General features: G+C 54.6%; 2 protein-coding genes across 2 annotated transcripts; both read left to right on the forward strand.

Annotated features, from left to right (window-relative positions):
• Positions 1-1,875: 1,875 nt before the first annotated feature.
• CD164L2 (CD164 molecule like 2) lies at positions 1,876-6,016 on the forward strand. The gene is made up of 7 exons (XM_024232085.2): positions 1,876-2,040; positions 2,523-2,690; positions 2,789-2,860; positions 3,368-3,412; positions 4,994-5,138; positions 5,680-5,757; positions 5,878-6,016. Exons 1-6 carry the CDS (start codon positions 1,953-1,955, stop codon positions 5,684-5,686), a joined length of 525 nt encoding a protein of 174 aa, XP_024087853.1. The 5' UTR covers positions 1,876-1,952; the 3' UTR covers positions 5,687-5,757; positions 5,878-6,016.
• Positions 6,017-10,370: 4,354 nt separating this feature from the next.
• Positions 10,371-15,925, forward strand: FCN3 (ficolin 3). The gene is made up of 8 exons (XM_024255987.3): positions 10,371-10,461; positions 10,738-10,833; positions 11,180-11,224; positions 11,524-11,556; positions 11,782-11,909; positions 14,064-14,193; positions 14,306-14,440; positions 15,558-15,925. The coding sequence occupies exons 1-8, from the start codon at positions 10,371-10,373 to the stop codon at positions 15,797-15,799; spliced, it is 900 nt and encodes a 299-aa protein (XP_024111755.1). The 3' UTR covers positions 15,800-15,925.
• The last annotated feature ends 542 nt before the right edge of the window (positions 15,926-16,467 follow it).

A 16,467-nucleotide genomic window follows, 5' to 3' on the forward strand; every position in this document is an offset into this window, starting at 1 on the left:
ATGCTATCCCTCCCCAAGCCCCCCACCCCCCAGCAGGCCCTGGTGTGTGATGTTCCCCGCCCTGTGTCCAAGTGATCTCATTGTTCAATTCCCACTTATGAGTGAGAACATGCAGTGTTTGGTTTTCTGTCCTTGTGATACTTTGCTGAGAATGATGGTTTCCAGCTTCATCTGTGTCCCTGCAAAGGACATGAACTCATCCTTTTTTATGGCTGCATAGTATTCCATGGTGTATATGTGCCACATTTTCTTTTTTTATATATATAATATATATTTTTTATTATACTCTAAGTTCTAGGATATATGTGCACAACGTGCAGGTTTGTTACATATGTATACATGTGCCATGTTGGTGTGCTGCACCCATTAACTTGTCATTTATATTAGATATATCTCCTAATGCTATCCCTCCTCCCTCCCCCAGAACCCGAAGGGTCTCTTTTCCCCTGAGTGGGGAAAAGAGACTGGGCAGTTTTGGGGGCCTCAGGGACACTCAGGTGGAGGTGCCGTGGACCCATAGGAGGCACAGCAGAGGGAGCATGGCCTCCAGCATCATTCAATCCTAGCTCTACATCCTGGCCTGCAGCATTGAAACCCTGTGCCCCTGAGCAGCCTGCAAATGGGAGATGACAAAACTCATGCCTAGAGGGTAGCTGTGGACATTAGATGAAGTTGCATGTAAAAGCTCTCAAAATGTACATTCTGCTAGTAAGGGGTCAATAATTGCTAGCTATATATTGTCAGTTACAGGTGTGGCAGTTGTGAAGTCAGAACTGGCCTGGAGATGATTAAGAGATCTGTTGGCTTAAAAAATTTTTTTAATGGGTGCATAGTGGGTGTATATATTTACTGGGATACGTGACCTGTTGGCATTCATTCATTCATTCAAGACAGGGTTTCACTCTGTCGCACAGGCTGGAGTGCAATGCCATGATCACAGCTCACTACAGCCTCAAATCCCTGGGCTCAAGCGATCCTCCTGCCTAAGCTGTTGGGTTTTAAATGGGGACTGATGGCAGTGGAATGTCCAGGATGACCCCAGGAGAATGTGGAACAGGGCTTGGGACTAACCTGGGCCACCATCGATTAAGAGAGGGTTAGGAGAAGCAGATGGGGGAAGGAGGGGAGAGGAGGGGAGGAGGAAGAGGAAGGAGAGGAAGTGCCCCCTAAGGAGCCTGAGGAGAACCAAAAGAGGCTGGTGCCAGGGCAGGAGTGGTAGCCGTGGGGAAGACTGCGGAGAGGCCCAGTTGGCCTAGTAATGGAGTCACCCCTGACCTGGCCAGAGGGTGTGGTAGGCCGGAGGCAGGCACAACGGATGAGGGGCAGAAGGGAGGCGGGTGGAGGGGTGCAGTGAATGGAGAGGGAGCACCGAAGCTGAGCTTGGGCAGCCAGAGGGCAGGGGCCAGCTGGGGCCCGGCCCAGTGGTCATGGGGCCTGGGTGGAGGGTGTACAAAGCGGGGCCTGCACCGAGCCCTGAAGACAGGGAAGTGACCTCGTCTCGAATCCAGATTTTTGCCACTGCCTCTCTCCGTGACCTCGAACGAGTCACTCATCTTGTCTGAGCCTCAGTTTCCTCACCTGTGAAGCAGGGATCAAAGCAGTCGGTACTTACCAGAATTTTCAAGAAGCTGCCCTTGGAGGCACACAGTAACCACGCCAGCCACCAGTCCTGGACCCCACCTGCTTTAGTCCAAGCCCCGCCCCAGACCTCCGAACTCACCTGGCCGCGCACACTAGCCTCGCACACTAGCCTCGCCTCTAACTGGCCCCGCCTTCACCTGGCTCCGCCCCGACCGACGAGCCCCGCCCCACCTGCCACTCCCACTCACCACGCCCCCACCTGGCCACGCCCCGGTTGTCCAGGTCTCGCTCCGCACAGGCTCAGCGGAGCCCAGTCTGGGAGGGACGCGCCTGGCCGCTGTCCACCGCCCCCGACCCCCGCCCCCGAGCCCATGGAGGCGCCGGGACCCCGCGCCTTGCGGACTGCGCTCTGTGGCGGCTGTTGCTGCCTCCTCCTGTGTGCCCAGCTGGCTGTGGCTGGTAACTCGCGGCAGGGTCTGGCTAGGGGCCCGACGGGGGCGAGTGGAGCTTGCACCTCAGCCAGCCGTCTCCCCAGCCTGGGCTTGAGGGGAGGGGGCTTTCCGGCCGAGTGCAGGCCTCCAGGAGTGGGAGAGGGGGCTCCAGCTCTGTGTGGAGCCCTGTGTGTAAATATAGGCCCCAGGTGTGGGGGCCTAGGGAGCTTCAGGTGGTCTGGGGGAGGTGGCTCCAATTGAATCTGGGAACCCTAGGTGTATGCAAAGGGAGGGGCTCTGAGTGAATGTGGGGAGGCTCTAGGTGTGTGTAGACCTCTGCTGTGGAAGCTCCAGGTGTGCGCTGGGGCTTGGGGATCCAGGGGTGAGTGTATGTGAGAGCCCAGATGTGTGCAGAGGGGCGAGGGCCACCGGAGTGTTGGGTGGGAGGGTGGGCGGGTGCCACAGCTTGGCTTCGAGGAGTTCTCCCTTCCCACTCCATCGCACTACCAGGTAAAGGAGCTCGAGGCTTTGGGCGGGGAGCCCTGATCCGCCTGAATATCTGGCCGGCGGTCCAAGGGGCCTGCAAACAGCTGGAGGTCTGTGAGCACTGCGTGGAGGGAGACAGAGCGCGCAATCTCTCCGGCTGCGTGTGGGAGCAGTGCCGGCCAGAGGAGCCAGGTATGGAGCTGAGCCCTCCCCAGGTTGAGTGCCCCCAGCTCTGAACCCCAAGGCCCTGGCCCCTCTCCCCAAACCTCCCCCCTGCACCTTCTGCACAGGACACTGTGTGGCCCAAGCTGAGGTGGTCAAGGAAGGTTGCTCCATCTACAACCGCTCAGAGGCATGTCCAGGTAAGGGGGTTCTTGCGCCTAAGCCAAGTTGCATGGGTCTCTCCAACCATAGCCTGCCCCCCAGGAGGAAACAGCCTCTCTCAGGCGGTGGATTTTGCTCACCAATACCTGGGCCCGGTATCAGTTCTACCTTTAGCTCACTGAGAAGTCCCCTCCTCTCTCTGCCTATTTCCTCATCTGAAAATTAGTACAGGTGTGTGGAGGGAATGGGAGCGTTAGCTCTTCTTCTAGTTTAAGGCATAGCAAGGACTTTGGAAGTTCAGAGGGAATGAGAGGGAGTGCTTCCTGGAAGAAGTGGCATCAGTAATGAGCCTGGAAGGTAGAGATGGAGAGAGAGCACATCTGGTGGAGGGAACTGTGTGACTGGGGCTTGCGAGTATGTTGGATGTCTAGAGCAGGGACAGGGCTGCATCTGAATCGGAAGTTTAGTGGTGAGTGGGGGCTGGGGTCTTGATGGGAGTCAACGGGTGGGAAGGCTGCTTTGCTATGGATCCCCTGTCTCCTCAGCTGCTCACCACCACCCCACCTATGAACCGAAGACAGTCACAACAGGTGAGTACTCCCTGGGGACGGGGCAGTGGAAGGAGCAGAGGTGCAGGGGAAGACAGCTCTGGGCTCAGGCACTGACATGCTCTGTGACCTCGGCCCTGCGCCTTCTCCCTCGGAGCCTGTCTCCGCATCTGTGAAATGGGCTGGATGATGGCTTCCTCATAGAGTTGCTCTGCAGGTTTTATGAGAAGCTGTACAGTGCCCACTTCAGTGTCTGACTCACTGAAGGCAATCAAGAAATAACAGTTCCCATCCCTCCTCCCCATGGCCAGTTCTGGGAACTCAAGGTCACCCCTCGGGACTTGTCCTTGGAGGTGAGGGTGTGCGGCTCGAGTTGCTCAGGAGACATCCTCAGTGCCTGCCTACTGCACCCTCCAGGCCCAGAGAGGGTCACAAGGCGTGTTCCTGGCGGAGCAGAGGCGAGAATGCCACCCTTTGCTTCCCACTCCCTCTTAGGGGCTGGAGGTCACCAGACTTGGCAGGGATGGCCGAAGAGGCCCTTGGTTAATTAAAGCCAGAAACCGATCTCAGAAGCTGAATTATTGATGGCTCAGCTGCCTCAGCTGGAGCCCCGGGTCAGCCTTGTGTGGCTCATTTCTCCCCTCTTCTGCTCCTCATCCCCAGCTTCCTTTTCTGGGGCTCCCTGAGCGGGAGCTCGGACCGTTGTTTGCCCTTCGTATTGTCAGACTCCTTCCACCCCTTACACCTTCTGAGAGGTGGACCCAGTTCAGGCTGGGCCCCTTTCCACTGTCCCAGAATGATCTTCCATCCACCAGCCCTGCCCTGTTCTGGGCACCCAGCCCAGGGCCTGAAATCGAATCCCTGCTGGGAGTGGACAGGTACCATGGCACAGCTGGGAGCCACCCAGGCATAGCCTGGCAACCATGGCCCTAAGGCCCTACCTTCTAAGGAGCAGAGGAGATGGTCAGGGGACCCTGTGTGAGTCTGGCTGTGTCCTGTGAGGTGACTTTGGCCAAGCCTGTCCCTCAGCCGTGTTCCCCCCGACACACGCTGTCCAGTCCTCACTTACCCACTTAGCAGGGTGACAGTTGGGTCCTCCACTTCTCCCCCTGTTCCTTCCCTCTCTGAGGGCTCTGACATTGGGTGACACTGAGGTCTTAGGGCTTAGGAGTCCTAAAAAGGGACTATATCATCTGCATCTTGGCTCTGAACCCTGAGGTCCAAGGCTGAAAGGAATTGTGAGCCGGGGGGTCTGAGTTCTGGCTCTGTCTTCACCCTATTGGGCTAGTGAGGCCCAGGGAGGGTGGGAGCCCAGTCACTGGTCTGAGCCACCTATTGGACCATGTGATCACGAGGCCCAGAGAGAATGTGGGTGGCATAAAAGCCACAGAGCAAGCCAGGAGCAGAGCCAGGGCTGGACAGCACCCCACCCTCCCCTGCCGCTGTTCCCCCCACCAGGCGCTTCCCAACTGCCTGCAGGATCTGGACTAAACTGAGCCCAGGGTTCAAGCACCCCATATTGAGGACCGGGGCCTCCAGGTTACTTGTGCTGGTTATGAGGGTGGGACTGGGATCCTGGTTCACAGTGACTGCTATGACCCCTGCCCTGCCTCACCCCTGCAGGGAGCCCTCCAGTCCCTGAGGTCCACAGCCCTGGATTTGACGGGGCCAGCTTTATCGGAGGTGTCATGCTGGTGTTGAGCCTACAGGCGGTGGCTTTCTTTGTGCTGCGCTTCCTCAAGGCCAAGGACAGCACCTACCAGACACTGTGAGTACCTGGCCACCAGCAAGTACCTGAGTCCCAGCTCACCTCCTGGTTCCTGCCCCACCGTTCCCCTTCAGTACCCAGGGTGCTGTCTTCTCCATGGGCAAGCCCTCAGGATGGTGACAGCATGCCCCATGTGAGCCACACCCTCTTTGTCTCCTCCAGTTGGGGGGTTTCCTTTGTCAGGTTTTGGCTGGGACCAGGACTCAGCCTGGGCCAGTCTAGGAGCCCAGCTGAACCCTCCTGTGTCTTTTCCCTTCATGCTGCCAGCAGGGAAGAGAACCAGTAGGTGCCAGCCCAGGCAAGCCTGTGGCCCGCGTTTCTGTGGCTGTGGGCAGGAGCTGGGCCGTGTGTCTATTTGGATTTTGCTCTGAGAAGGGGAGCTGTGCCTGAGGCCCTCTGTGTGCCGTGTGTGCTGTGGGGCGGGTCGCCGCAGCCTGTGTTAAAGTGTTTGCTCTTCCTCTGCTGCCTCCTCTCGAGGCAGGGGGTCCTTGGCTGGCTGAGACAGGGTCACCTCCCTGAGTGTCCTCTTTGGCCTCTGCAGAATCTGACCCCTTTGGGCCTGGACTCCATCCTGAGGGGAAAGGAGGATGCAGAGGCTGGCCTCTGGGCACCCTTGTGGGTAAGCGGGGGGCGGGGGCGGGAAAAACTCTGGCCGCCAGTTTTTGGCTCCTGCGGGCACCAAGCAGGCTCAGTGTCTGATGCCTGACATCTCCTCCTGTCCTGGTCCTGGAACCTGCAGCTGAGAGCATCCCTCAACCGCCTCGTCTCCTCCATCGCCCCTGCTGGGCCCCCCAGCCTGACACTGGGTTGTGTCCCTTCCTCTTCCCACCAACTGGCCTCGGCACTGCCCCCAAATAAAGGAACTCTGCACTGCGCTTCATGTCCTGTGTCTTGGGCTGTGTGTGGATTGGATGGGGTGAGGGTACAGCCATTGTCCTCTTCTTAACGGGAATTCCACCTAGGACTGTCGCTGTTACCTTTTAAAGTATTTTCATCTGGCCAGGCACAGTGGCTCATGCCTGTAATCCCAGCACTTTGGGAGGCCGAGGCGGGTGAATCACCTGAGGTCAGGAGTTCAAGACCAGCCTGACCAACATGGTGACGCCCCATCTCTACTAAAAATACAAAATTAGCCGGGCGTGGTGGCACATGCCTGTAATCCCAGCTACTCGGGAGGCTGAGACAGGAGAATCCCTTGAACCCGGGAGGCGGAGGTTGCAGTGACCCAAGATCATGCCATTGCACTCCAGTTTGGGCAATAAGAGTGAAACTCTGTCTCAAAAAAAAAAAAAAAAATGTTCATCTTTGACACCTGCTTAACCCCCACCCCTTGCCCCTTTACAGATGAGGGTACGGAGACTCAGGTAAGTACACATGCTCAAGTCACACAGCTGGACAGGGCAGGGCTGGGGTTTCAATTCAGGCTTTTCTGGGCTGGGCGTCGTAGTTTGTGCCTAAAATCCCAGCACTTTGGGAGGCTGAGGTGGGCGGATTGCCTGAGTCCAGGACACCAGCCTAGGCACCACAGTTGAGACCCCATCGATTAAAAAAAAAAAAAAAAAAAAAAGTAAAATTAAAATAAAAAATAAAATGAATTCAGGCTTTTCTCACTCCAGAGTGAGCAGAACAGCATTCCGGAGGCATCTCCAGGCTCTCTCAGCCTCCAAAAGTTAGGTCTGTGCCCCCGCGCCAAGGGGCAAAGGGCCTCAGGGACTCCACGCAGCCATTCCTGGCCTTCCTCTCTCAGGCTGTCCTGGGAAGCCCTGCCTTCTGTCCCCAGGCACCGAAGTCTTCCCTGATGGTAATATCGCCCATGGATGGGCGCTTGCCAGGAGCCAGGCATGTAGCTGCGAGTTTTATAACTTTTTATTTTATTTTATTTTATTTTTCCTTTTCTTTTTTTTTTTTTTTTTTTGAGACAGTCTCACTGTGTCGCCCAGGCTAGAGTAGAGTGGTGAGATCCTGGCTCACTGCAACCTCCACTTCCCCCTGCCAACCACAGTCCACCTCCTCACCCTTCCCTTGCACCCTCACTTCCGCCAAAGCTCCAAGCCTCTGGAAATCAGCCTCCCCTTTGTGCACTCCCCCGTCTCCCTAGAGTCCCTGCTGCTTCCCCGGTATGGGATATGATAACACCCTGTCTGCCTTGCCTTCTCTCTTCTCTAGGCTTCTGCATGAGCAGCTCCTCCTGCCTGGGTCACCCTGCCCTTGTTTCTCCCCCAGCATGAGTTTTCTTCTTCACCCTCTTCCTTTATTGGATGCTTTCTTTTTCTTGCAAAAGTAGTAAATGACTGTGAGGGTTTGGAAAAGGACTATACAGAAGTTTATATGAAGAGTGAGAACTGGGCTGGGTGCGGTGGCTCATCCCAGCACTTTGGGAGGCCGAGGCAGGAGGACTGCTTGAGCTCAGGAGTTGGAGTCAGCCTGGTCAGCCTGGGCAGCATGGCGAAACCCCATCTCTACTAAAAGTATAAAAATTAGCTGGGTGTGGTGGTACACACCTGTAGTCCCAAGTACTCAGGAGGCTGAGGTGGGAGGATCACTTGAGCCCGAGAGGTCCAGGCTGCAGTGAGCCAAGATCATGCCACTGCACTCCAGCCTGGGTGACAGAGTGAGACCCCGTATATATTAAAAAATAAAAAACTGGCCAGGAGGTAGAGTGGCTCACACCTGTAATTCCAGCACTTTGGGAGACTGAGGCGGGATGATTGTTTGAAGCCAGGAGTTTGAGACCAGCCTGGGCAATAGAGTGACAACCCATCTCTACAAAAAATAAAAATTTAGGTGAGGCGCAGTGGCTCACACCTGTAATCCCAGCACTTTGGGAGGCCAAGGCGGGTGGATCACTTGAGGTCAGAAGTTTGAAACCAGCCAGACCAACATAGTGAAACCCTATCTCTACTAAAAATACAAAAATTAGCTGGGCGTGGTGGCACACACCTGTAATCCCAGCTACTTGGGAGACTGAGGCAGGAGAATCACTTGAATCCAGGAGGCGGAGGTTGCAATGAGCCAAGATCGAGTCACTGCACTCCAGCCTGGGCAACACAGCAAGACTTTGTCTCAAAATAAATAAATAAAATAAAAATTTAGCCCAGTGTGGAGGCTCTGCCTGGAGTCCCAGCTACCTGGGAGACTGAGGTGGGAGGATGGCTTGAGCCCAGGAGGTCAGGGCTGCAGTGAGCTATGATCGCACCACCACACTCTAGCCTAGGTGAGAGAGTGAGACCCTGTCTCCAAAAAAAAAAAAAAAAAAAAAAGAACCACTCTTCCCCTGGTCCTACTCTCCAGAAATAACCACAGTTCACAAGGTCTGTGTCAGACCTTTTTCTGTGAATTTACAAAATACATATATACACACCTCTAGCATTTTAAAAATACAAAGTGGGATAATGCTGTGCATATGTTTTGCATTTTTGCCCCGCTCATTTTAGATCAGATTCACCCTATGAGTTGTCTGAATGGTCCTAATTCATGTGAATGCCATCAATGGCTGGTTGGGTCATTTCCACGCTGATGCTTACCAAAAGCACCATGGTAAACAGGCTTGTCTGTAGATCTTGGCATACTCATGGGACAGTCTGGGGAAGACAGATTCCTAGAACTGGAATTGCGGTCTCAGGATATCCCTCTCGCGGACACATCCTATCAGGCAAACACAGCCTCCACTTCCCCTGACACCTCTTGCACCTCAGCCCTCTCCACCAGCACTGGGGAGGTGCAGAGGAGGCCTTGAGGAAGGGTTTGCTGAATGAGTGAATGAATGAGCCCTTCCTCTCCTCCCTTATCACCTGAGGTCCCTATCCAGCTCAGGCCTGATCCTTCACATCTGGACCCCGGCTGCTGCGTCCTCCCTGGCCTCCTGGCCTCCAGGCCTTCCTACTTGGGCTTCCCGCTTGATTGGCCTACATTAGCAGCTGTTTCCTAAGCCTCATAGGACTCAAGGTTGAGCATGGAGTCACTTTCTTTTTTTTTGAGATGGAGATTTTGCTCTTTCGCCCAGGCTGGAGTGCAGTGGTGCGATCTCGGCTCATTGCAACCTCTGCCTTCCAGTTTCAAGTGATTCTCTTGCCTCAGCCTCCTGAGTAGCTGGGATTACAGGTGCATGTCACCAAGCCCGGCTGATTTTTGTATTTTTAGTAGAGACGGGGTTTCACCATGTTAGCCAAGCTGGTCTTGAACCCCTGACCTCAGGTGATCTGCCTGCCTCGGACTCCCAAAGTCCTGGGATGACAGACATGAGCCACCGCAGCCAGCCAGAATCACTTTCTTAATGGTGCTTTTCCCTGTTGGGGGCATGGGGTTTGGGTAAAACTCTGTGGCTCTCAGCATATAAGTGGCCAAGAGAACAGAAGTCACGTCCCATCCCTGGGCCTCAGTTTCTCTTTCCTTATTCATTCAACTCTTTCTTACTGAGCACCCATTTTGTACCAGGCCCATAACGCAATAATAAGGATTAATAGCAAGTCCACGTGAGGATCGGAGGTGACGTCAGTATGACGCTGGAATGCAGTAGATGCTCAGGAAATGGTAGCAGTTGTCACTATTCATAGCATTGACAAGGATCAGGGAAAGACTCCCAGTGGAGATGGCTGTAGAGCTAGACCTTCATGGACAATGGGGCTTCACAGGTAGAGATGACTGTGAATGTAAAGGTCTGGAGAGATGGCTGGGGAGCCCTGGAAGCCAGGATCAGAAGTTGGACTCTTTCAGTGTGCGGTGGCTCACGCCTGTAATCCTAGCACTTTGGGAGGCTGAGATAGGTGGATCACCTAAGGTCAGGATTTCAAGACCAGCCTGGCCAACATGGTGAAACCCCGTCTATACTAAAAAAAAATACAAAAAATTAGCTGGGCATGGTGGCGTGCACCCATCATCCCAGCTACTTGGGAGGCTGAGGCAGGAGAATCACTTGAACCCGGGGGGCAGAGGTTGCATTGGTTGCATTGAGCTGAGAGCACACCATTGTGTTCCAGCCTGGGCAACAACAGTGAAACTCTGTCTCAAAAAAAAAACAAAAAACAAAAGGATGTTGGACTCCATCCTGGTTAGATAGGGCAGGGATAATGCTCTTTCTCTCTAGGGCTGAGGGAGGAAATACTCCAACCCACTGCTGGCTCCAGTCTGGGTGGGGTGTCCCTGGGGGACAATGGGAGGAAGTCTTGTTTCATGTCCTCCCACCAGCCTGGCCCCCTTATAATCTGGCATCCTTCCCCTGGTGGCCCCAGCAAGATGGATCTCCTGTGGATCTCGCCCTCCCTGTGGCTGCTCCTGCTTGGGGGGCCTGCCTGCCTGAAGACCCAGGAACACCCCAGCTGCCCAGGTAGGCACCTAGGGTGCCCTCCTCACCAACCCACTCCTCATTCCCTCGCTGGGTGTCCCCCCACCAAGGCTCATCAACCTCAAGGAGCAGGGTGGGAGTTTCATAATCTGGGCTTTGCATGTAAATATATGCAAATGGATGCAAAGCACGTGAAACCTTGCCAGCTCAGGAGACAAGCATCCTGACAGTGGGAATCTGGGAGACAGGAAGAGAACTGAAGAGGGGTCTGGAAGAGACAGTCTACCCTGTGTCCACCCTGCCTGTGTCTCCCTGTAGGACCCAGGGAACTGGAAGCCAGCAAAGTTGTCCTCCTGCCCAGTTGTCCCGGAGCTCCAGGAAGTCCTGGGGAGAAGGGAGCCCCAGGTCCTCAAGGTGAGAGAGGCTGGGGAGGAGGCTGGGATCTTGGGAACGGGGAAGGCAGGAATGTGGCAAGTTTTGTCTGTGCTGAGGGGCCACGACAAAGGAGCAAGGAACCTACTCTGTGCCAGCTCCAGGCTGGGCACCCGGCATCCTAAGATCAACTCTGCCAGGTAGGTGGTTTCATCCCTATTCTGCTGAGGAGGAAAGGGAGGTTCAGAGAGGATAAGATATTTGCCCGCAATCACAAAGTGAGTGAAGGGTGAAACTGGGATTTGAACCTCTGGCTCCAAGTCTCTTGTTTCTTTTTGGTCCTGGGCATGGGGTGGGACTCAGGAAATCTCTGCCTTTGAGATTTCAGGGCAACCTGGACCACCAGGCAAGATGGGCCCCAAGGGTGAGCCGGGTGAGTAAGTGGGGCTGGAGGCCTTCCCGCTTTCTTTACCTCTGTCCCTGGACTCTAGGGTGGGATCTCTGCTTGGTGCTGCACCTATGATGGCTCTCTCACAGGGGAATGGATGGCTGGGAGGAGTGGAGAGGATTAGGAGAAGGGCCTGGGTACCCTATGATGGCCCTCCTACAGGGTATGGAAGGCTGGGAGGAGTGGGAAGGATTCGGAAAAGGGCCAGGGTACCGGCTCCGCTGGTGGCTCAGCGCTGGGGTGCAGAGACATCAGAGCCAACACTCGTCCCTTCTCTGGGGCAGGAGATCCAGTGAACCTGCTCCGGTGCCAGAAAGGTGAGGCAGCCCTTGCAGGAGCCAGGAACTTGGGATCATACGGTGTTGGGTGTTGGCAGACCCCCAAGTGTGGCCAAGCCCCTCCCCACAGCCTCCTTAGAACCCTTCTTCAGGGACCTGAAGGAGCCAAGAGGGTCCCTAGGGTCCCACACTTGTTCCAGTGCCTGGGGGTGGGGGTCAGGGAATAACCTGGGCACCACCCCCAGTCCATCTCCCCTTTCCCAGGCCCCAGAAACTGCCGGGAGCTGTTGAGCCAGGGCGCCACCTTGAGCGGCTGGTATCATCTGTGCCTACCTGAGGGCAGGGCCCTCCCAGTCTTTTGTGACATGGACACTGAAGGGGGCGGCTGGCTGGTGAGTGTCTGAGAAATGGGCTAACAGGCCAGGCCCAGTGGTCACTTCTCCCCCTTGGCCCCTAGGGGAGCCAGAGCCCACCAGAGCAAGGCATTTCCTAGAGGAATTCACTGACAAATGTTTAGTGAGCCCCCAATGGGACCTGAAGAAGTATGAGGGCTTCACAGAGGAGGTGCCATTTGAAAAGACCTGGAGTCAGGTGCAGTAGCTCACGCCTGTAATCCCAGCTACTTGGGAGGCTGAGGCAAGAGAACTGCTTGAACCCAGGAGGCGGAGGTTGCAGTGAGCCGAGATCTCGCCATTGCACTCCAGCCTGGGTGACAAGAGTGAAACTCTGTCTCAAAAAAAAAAAAAAAAAAAAAATTGGGTAGGGAGGGGCATTCCAGCTAGAAGTAAAGATAAACTTAGGGAGGCAGCAGAGTAAAAGAAGGTTTGCAGGGAGCGTGTGAGTGAACTGAGAGCAGGCGTGGGTGTCGGCTAAAGTCTGCTGGCACTGATGGAACATGGATTGAGGACCTCTGTAAAGGCCAGTTCATGGAAGGCACTAAATGATCAACTTAAGAAGTGTGCAGGGCACCCAGGCGCGGTGGTTGGCTGGACATGGTGGCTCACGCCTGTAATCCCAGCACTTTGGGAGGCCAAGGTGGGCAGATCACCTGAGGTCAAGAGTTTCAGATCGGCCTGGCCAGCATGGTGAAATCCCATCTTTACTAAAAATATAAAAATTAGCCGGGCATGGTAGTGCGCGCCTGTAATCCCAGTTATTCAGGAGGCTGAGGTGGGAGAATTGCTTGAACCCAGGAGGTGGCGGTTGCAGTGAGTCAAGATTGAGTCACTGCACTCCAGCCTGGGCAATGGAGTGAGACTCTGTCTTAAAAAAAGAAGAGTGTGCAGGGCAATGGGTAGCCCCAGGAGAGTTTTAAGCAGGGGAGGGGCCAAGTAGAACTTCTATTTTAAAAAGATGATTTGGGCTACACCATGAAAGATGCACTGCACGGGGGGACCAGTGGAGGCAGGGACATGGTTTAGGAAGACAGCAAGGAGCCAGGCAGTAAAGACAGTGGAGCAGGCCTGACGCAGTGGCTCACGCCTGTAATCCCAGCACTCTGGGAGGCCGAGGTGGGCGGATTGCCTGAGCTCAGGAGTTCAAGACCAGCCTGGGCAACATGGTGAAACCCCGTCTCTACTAAAAATACAAAAAATTAGCTGGGCGTGGTGGCAGGTGCCTGTAATCCCAGCTATGCAGAAAGCTAAGGCAGGAGAATTGCTTGAACCAGGGAGGCAGAGGTTGCAGTGAGCCAGGATCACGCCACTGCACTCCAGCCTGGTAACAGGGTGAGACTCTATCTCAAAAAAATAAATAAATAAAATAAGACAGTGGAACAATGGAAATAGAGGTATTTAGGTTGACAACTCTACAGGACCTGGGGCCTGCTTGGCTTGGAGGCGGAGGTGGAAGACATTAGGGTAAGGCCAGGGGTCCAGCTTGGGCTGTGGGGGTGGCCTCTCTAATGTAAATATCTTGGTTCTTTTTTTTTTGAGACGGAGTCTTGCTCTGCCGCCCAGGCGGGAGTGCAGTGGTGTGATCTTGGTTCACTGCAACCTCCACCTCCCAGGTTCAAGCAGTTCTCCTGCCTCAGCCTCCCAAGTAGCTAGGATTACAGGTGCATGCCACCACACCCAGCTAATTGTTTTTGTATTTTTAGTAGAGATGGGATTTCACCATGTTGGCCAGGCTGGTTTCAAACTCCTGACCTCAAGTGATTGGCCTGCCTCGGCCTCCCAAAGTGCTGGAATTACAGGCATGAGCCACCGAGCGCAGCCAAATATCTTGGTTCTTATAGTAAATGAAATTGGGTTATTTTGACTGACTCCCAGCAGTGCTGGCCATCTCCTGTGGGTGGGGACAGTGTTTTGTCAATTAAATCTTCCCAGGGCTTGCAAGGCTGTGGCATGAAGTTGAGTGTTAGTAAAAGTTAATAAGGGAATGTAGAGTTCATAGAAATATTCTAAGCTAAATTGAAGGATCCCCATTTTATCAACAGGCCCCAATCCAAACAGAGAGTGGGTATCCACCCACCCCTCACAGTTCCTGCACCCTCAGCTGCCAGTGCCCAGCCTGGAGTAATAGCTGCTGTGCCTGCCCTCCCCCAGGTGTTTCAGAGGCGCCAGGATGGTTCTGTGGATTTCTTCCGCTCTTGGTCCTCCTACAAAGCAGGTTTTGGGAACCAAGAGTCTGAATTCTGGCTGGGAAATGAGAATTTGCACCAGCTTACTCTCCAGGGTGAGTTCCCAGCAGGGTCCTGGAGTCTGGGGGTTACTGTCTGCCATCCTGAATCCCTGCCCCACCCCCAAGATCTGAGGATTCCTCCATCCCTGCCTCCCCTTCTTTCCAGGTAACTGGGAGCTGCTGGTAGAGCTGGAAGACTTTAATGGCAACCGTACTTTCGCCCACTATGCGACCTTCCGCCTCCGCGGCGAGGTAGACCACTACCAGCTGGTACTGGGCAAGTTCTCAGAGGGCACTGCAGGTGAGTGAGCCTAAGGGGAGCAGAGGAAGGAGGCTGGATCCTTTCACAGTGCTGCCACTGCCCCCATGAATGACCCAGGGCAATCCTGTCTCCTCGGTGGGCCTTAGTTTCCGCATCTGAGAAATGGCAATCACGAAGCAGGATGGTGCAACAGTGAAGAATTTGGGCTCTGGAGGCAAACAGACCTGAGTTTGAATCCATCTCTGCCATTTAGTACTTATGTGACCTTGGGCAAGTCCTACCCCTCCACTGAGCCTCAGTTTCCTCCTCTATAAAATGGGCAGGGAGGCCGGGCGCAGTGGCTCATGCCTGTAACCCTAGCACTCTGGGAGGCTGAGAAGGGCAGATAACTTGAGGTCAGGAGTTCAAACCCAACCTGGCCAACATGGTGAAACCCCGTCTCTACTAAAAATACAAAAAAATTAGCCGGGCGTGGTGGAGGGCGCCTATAATCCCAGCTACTAGAGACGCTGAGGCAGGAGAATCACTTAAACCAGGGAGGCACACGTTGCAGCGAGCCAAGAGAGTGCCACTGCACTCCAGCCTGGGCGACAGAGCGAGACTCCATCTCAGAAAAAAAAAAAAGCAGTGGCGAGGGCAGGGAGGCAAGGAGGAAGTTTTGGGTGCCGCCTGAGGCTCTGTTGAGTGTTAGTGTTCTCTGCTTTGGAAGAGGAACCACGGAAGTCTTCTTTCAGAGAAATAGTGACTGTTGGGGAGAGATTTAAAAGAGGGAAGTGGTTATGAGGGAGTGTCTCAGGGAACCACCTTTCCCGGCCAGGCACCTAAGAGATTCCTCCCAGCTTTTCCTAGCAGAGTTGCTCAGACTGGATGGGAGCTGAGAGAAGACAAAGGAGCTAGAGGGAGGCTGGGGATTCTGGAGGGGGTAAGACAGGGGGAAAAGCTGGGAGCTTTGGAGCCAGACAGTCCCGAGTTCAAGTCCTGCCGCTGCTTCGACTAGCTGAGTGACTCTGCGCAAACAACCTGGCCCCTTGGTGTTGCTCGTGGGGCCTGATAAAATTCAACTCTTAGCTGCTTTGAGATTCCCATGGCATTATATCTCCAAAGGTGCCAGGCATGGTGCTGGGCACCAAGGTGCTTTCCATCCCTTCCCTGCTAGGGGATTCCCTGAGCTTCCACAGTGGGAGGCCCTTCACCACCTATGACGCTGACCACGATTCAAGCAACAGCAACTGTGCAGTGATTGTCCAGGGTGCCTGGTGGTATGCATCCTGTTACCGATCAAATCTCAATGGTCGCTACGCAGTATCTGAGGCTGCCGCCCACAAATATGGCATTGACTGGGCCTCAGGCCGTGGTGTGGGCCACCCCTACCGCAGGGTTCGGATGATGCTTCGATAGGGCACTCTGGCAGCCAGTGCCCTTATCTCTCCTGTACAGCTTCCGGATCCTCAGCCACCTTGCCTTTGCCAACCACCTCTGCTTGCCTGTCCACATTTAAAAATAAACTCATTTTAGCCCTTTCAAGACCCTTTTGTTTGTTTGTTTTTTTTTGAGATGGTCTCGCTCTGTCGCCCAGGCTGGATGGAGTCCAGTGGCGCGATCTCGGCTCACTGCAAGCTCCGCCTCCCGGGTTCACGCCATTCTCCTGCCTCAGCCTCCCAGGTAGCTGGAACTACAGGCGCCCGCCACCACACCCGGCTAATTTTTTTGTATTTTTAGTAGAGACGGGGTTTCATCATGTTAGCCAGGATGGTCTCGATCTCCTGACCTCATGATCCGCCCTCCTCAGCCTCCCAAAGTGCTGGGATTACAGGCATGAGCCACCGTGCCCGGCTGCCTTTTTTTTTTTTTTTGAGATGGAGTCTTGCTCTGTCGCCCCGCCCAGGCTGGAGTGCAGTAAGCCAGAGGGGCATACAGTGGAAAGATTGGAGGAGATTCAAGCATCCATTGACAATTTCCCAAGGCCCTCTGGGTCCTGCAAGTGGATGGCTTTGTGGCAGGAATTGCACAATTGCATAGCTTTTTTTTTTTTTTTTTTTTGAGATGGAGTCTTGCTCTGTTGCCCT

Source organism: Pongo abelii, chromosome 1, assembly GCF_028885655.2.
Source record: "Pongo abelii isolate AG06213 chromosome 1, NHGRI_mPonAbe1-v2.0_pri, whole genome shotgun sequence".
NCBI classification, from domain to species: Eukaryota; Metazoa; Chordata; class Mammalia; order Primates; family Hominidae; genus Pongo; species Pongo abelii.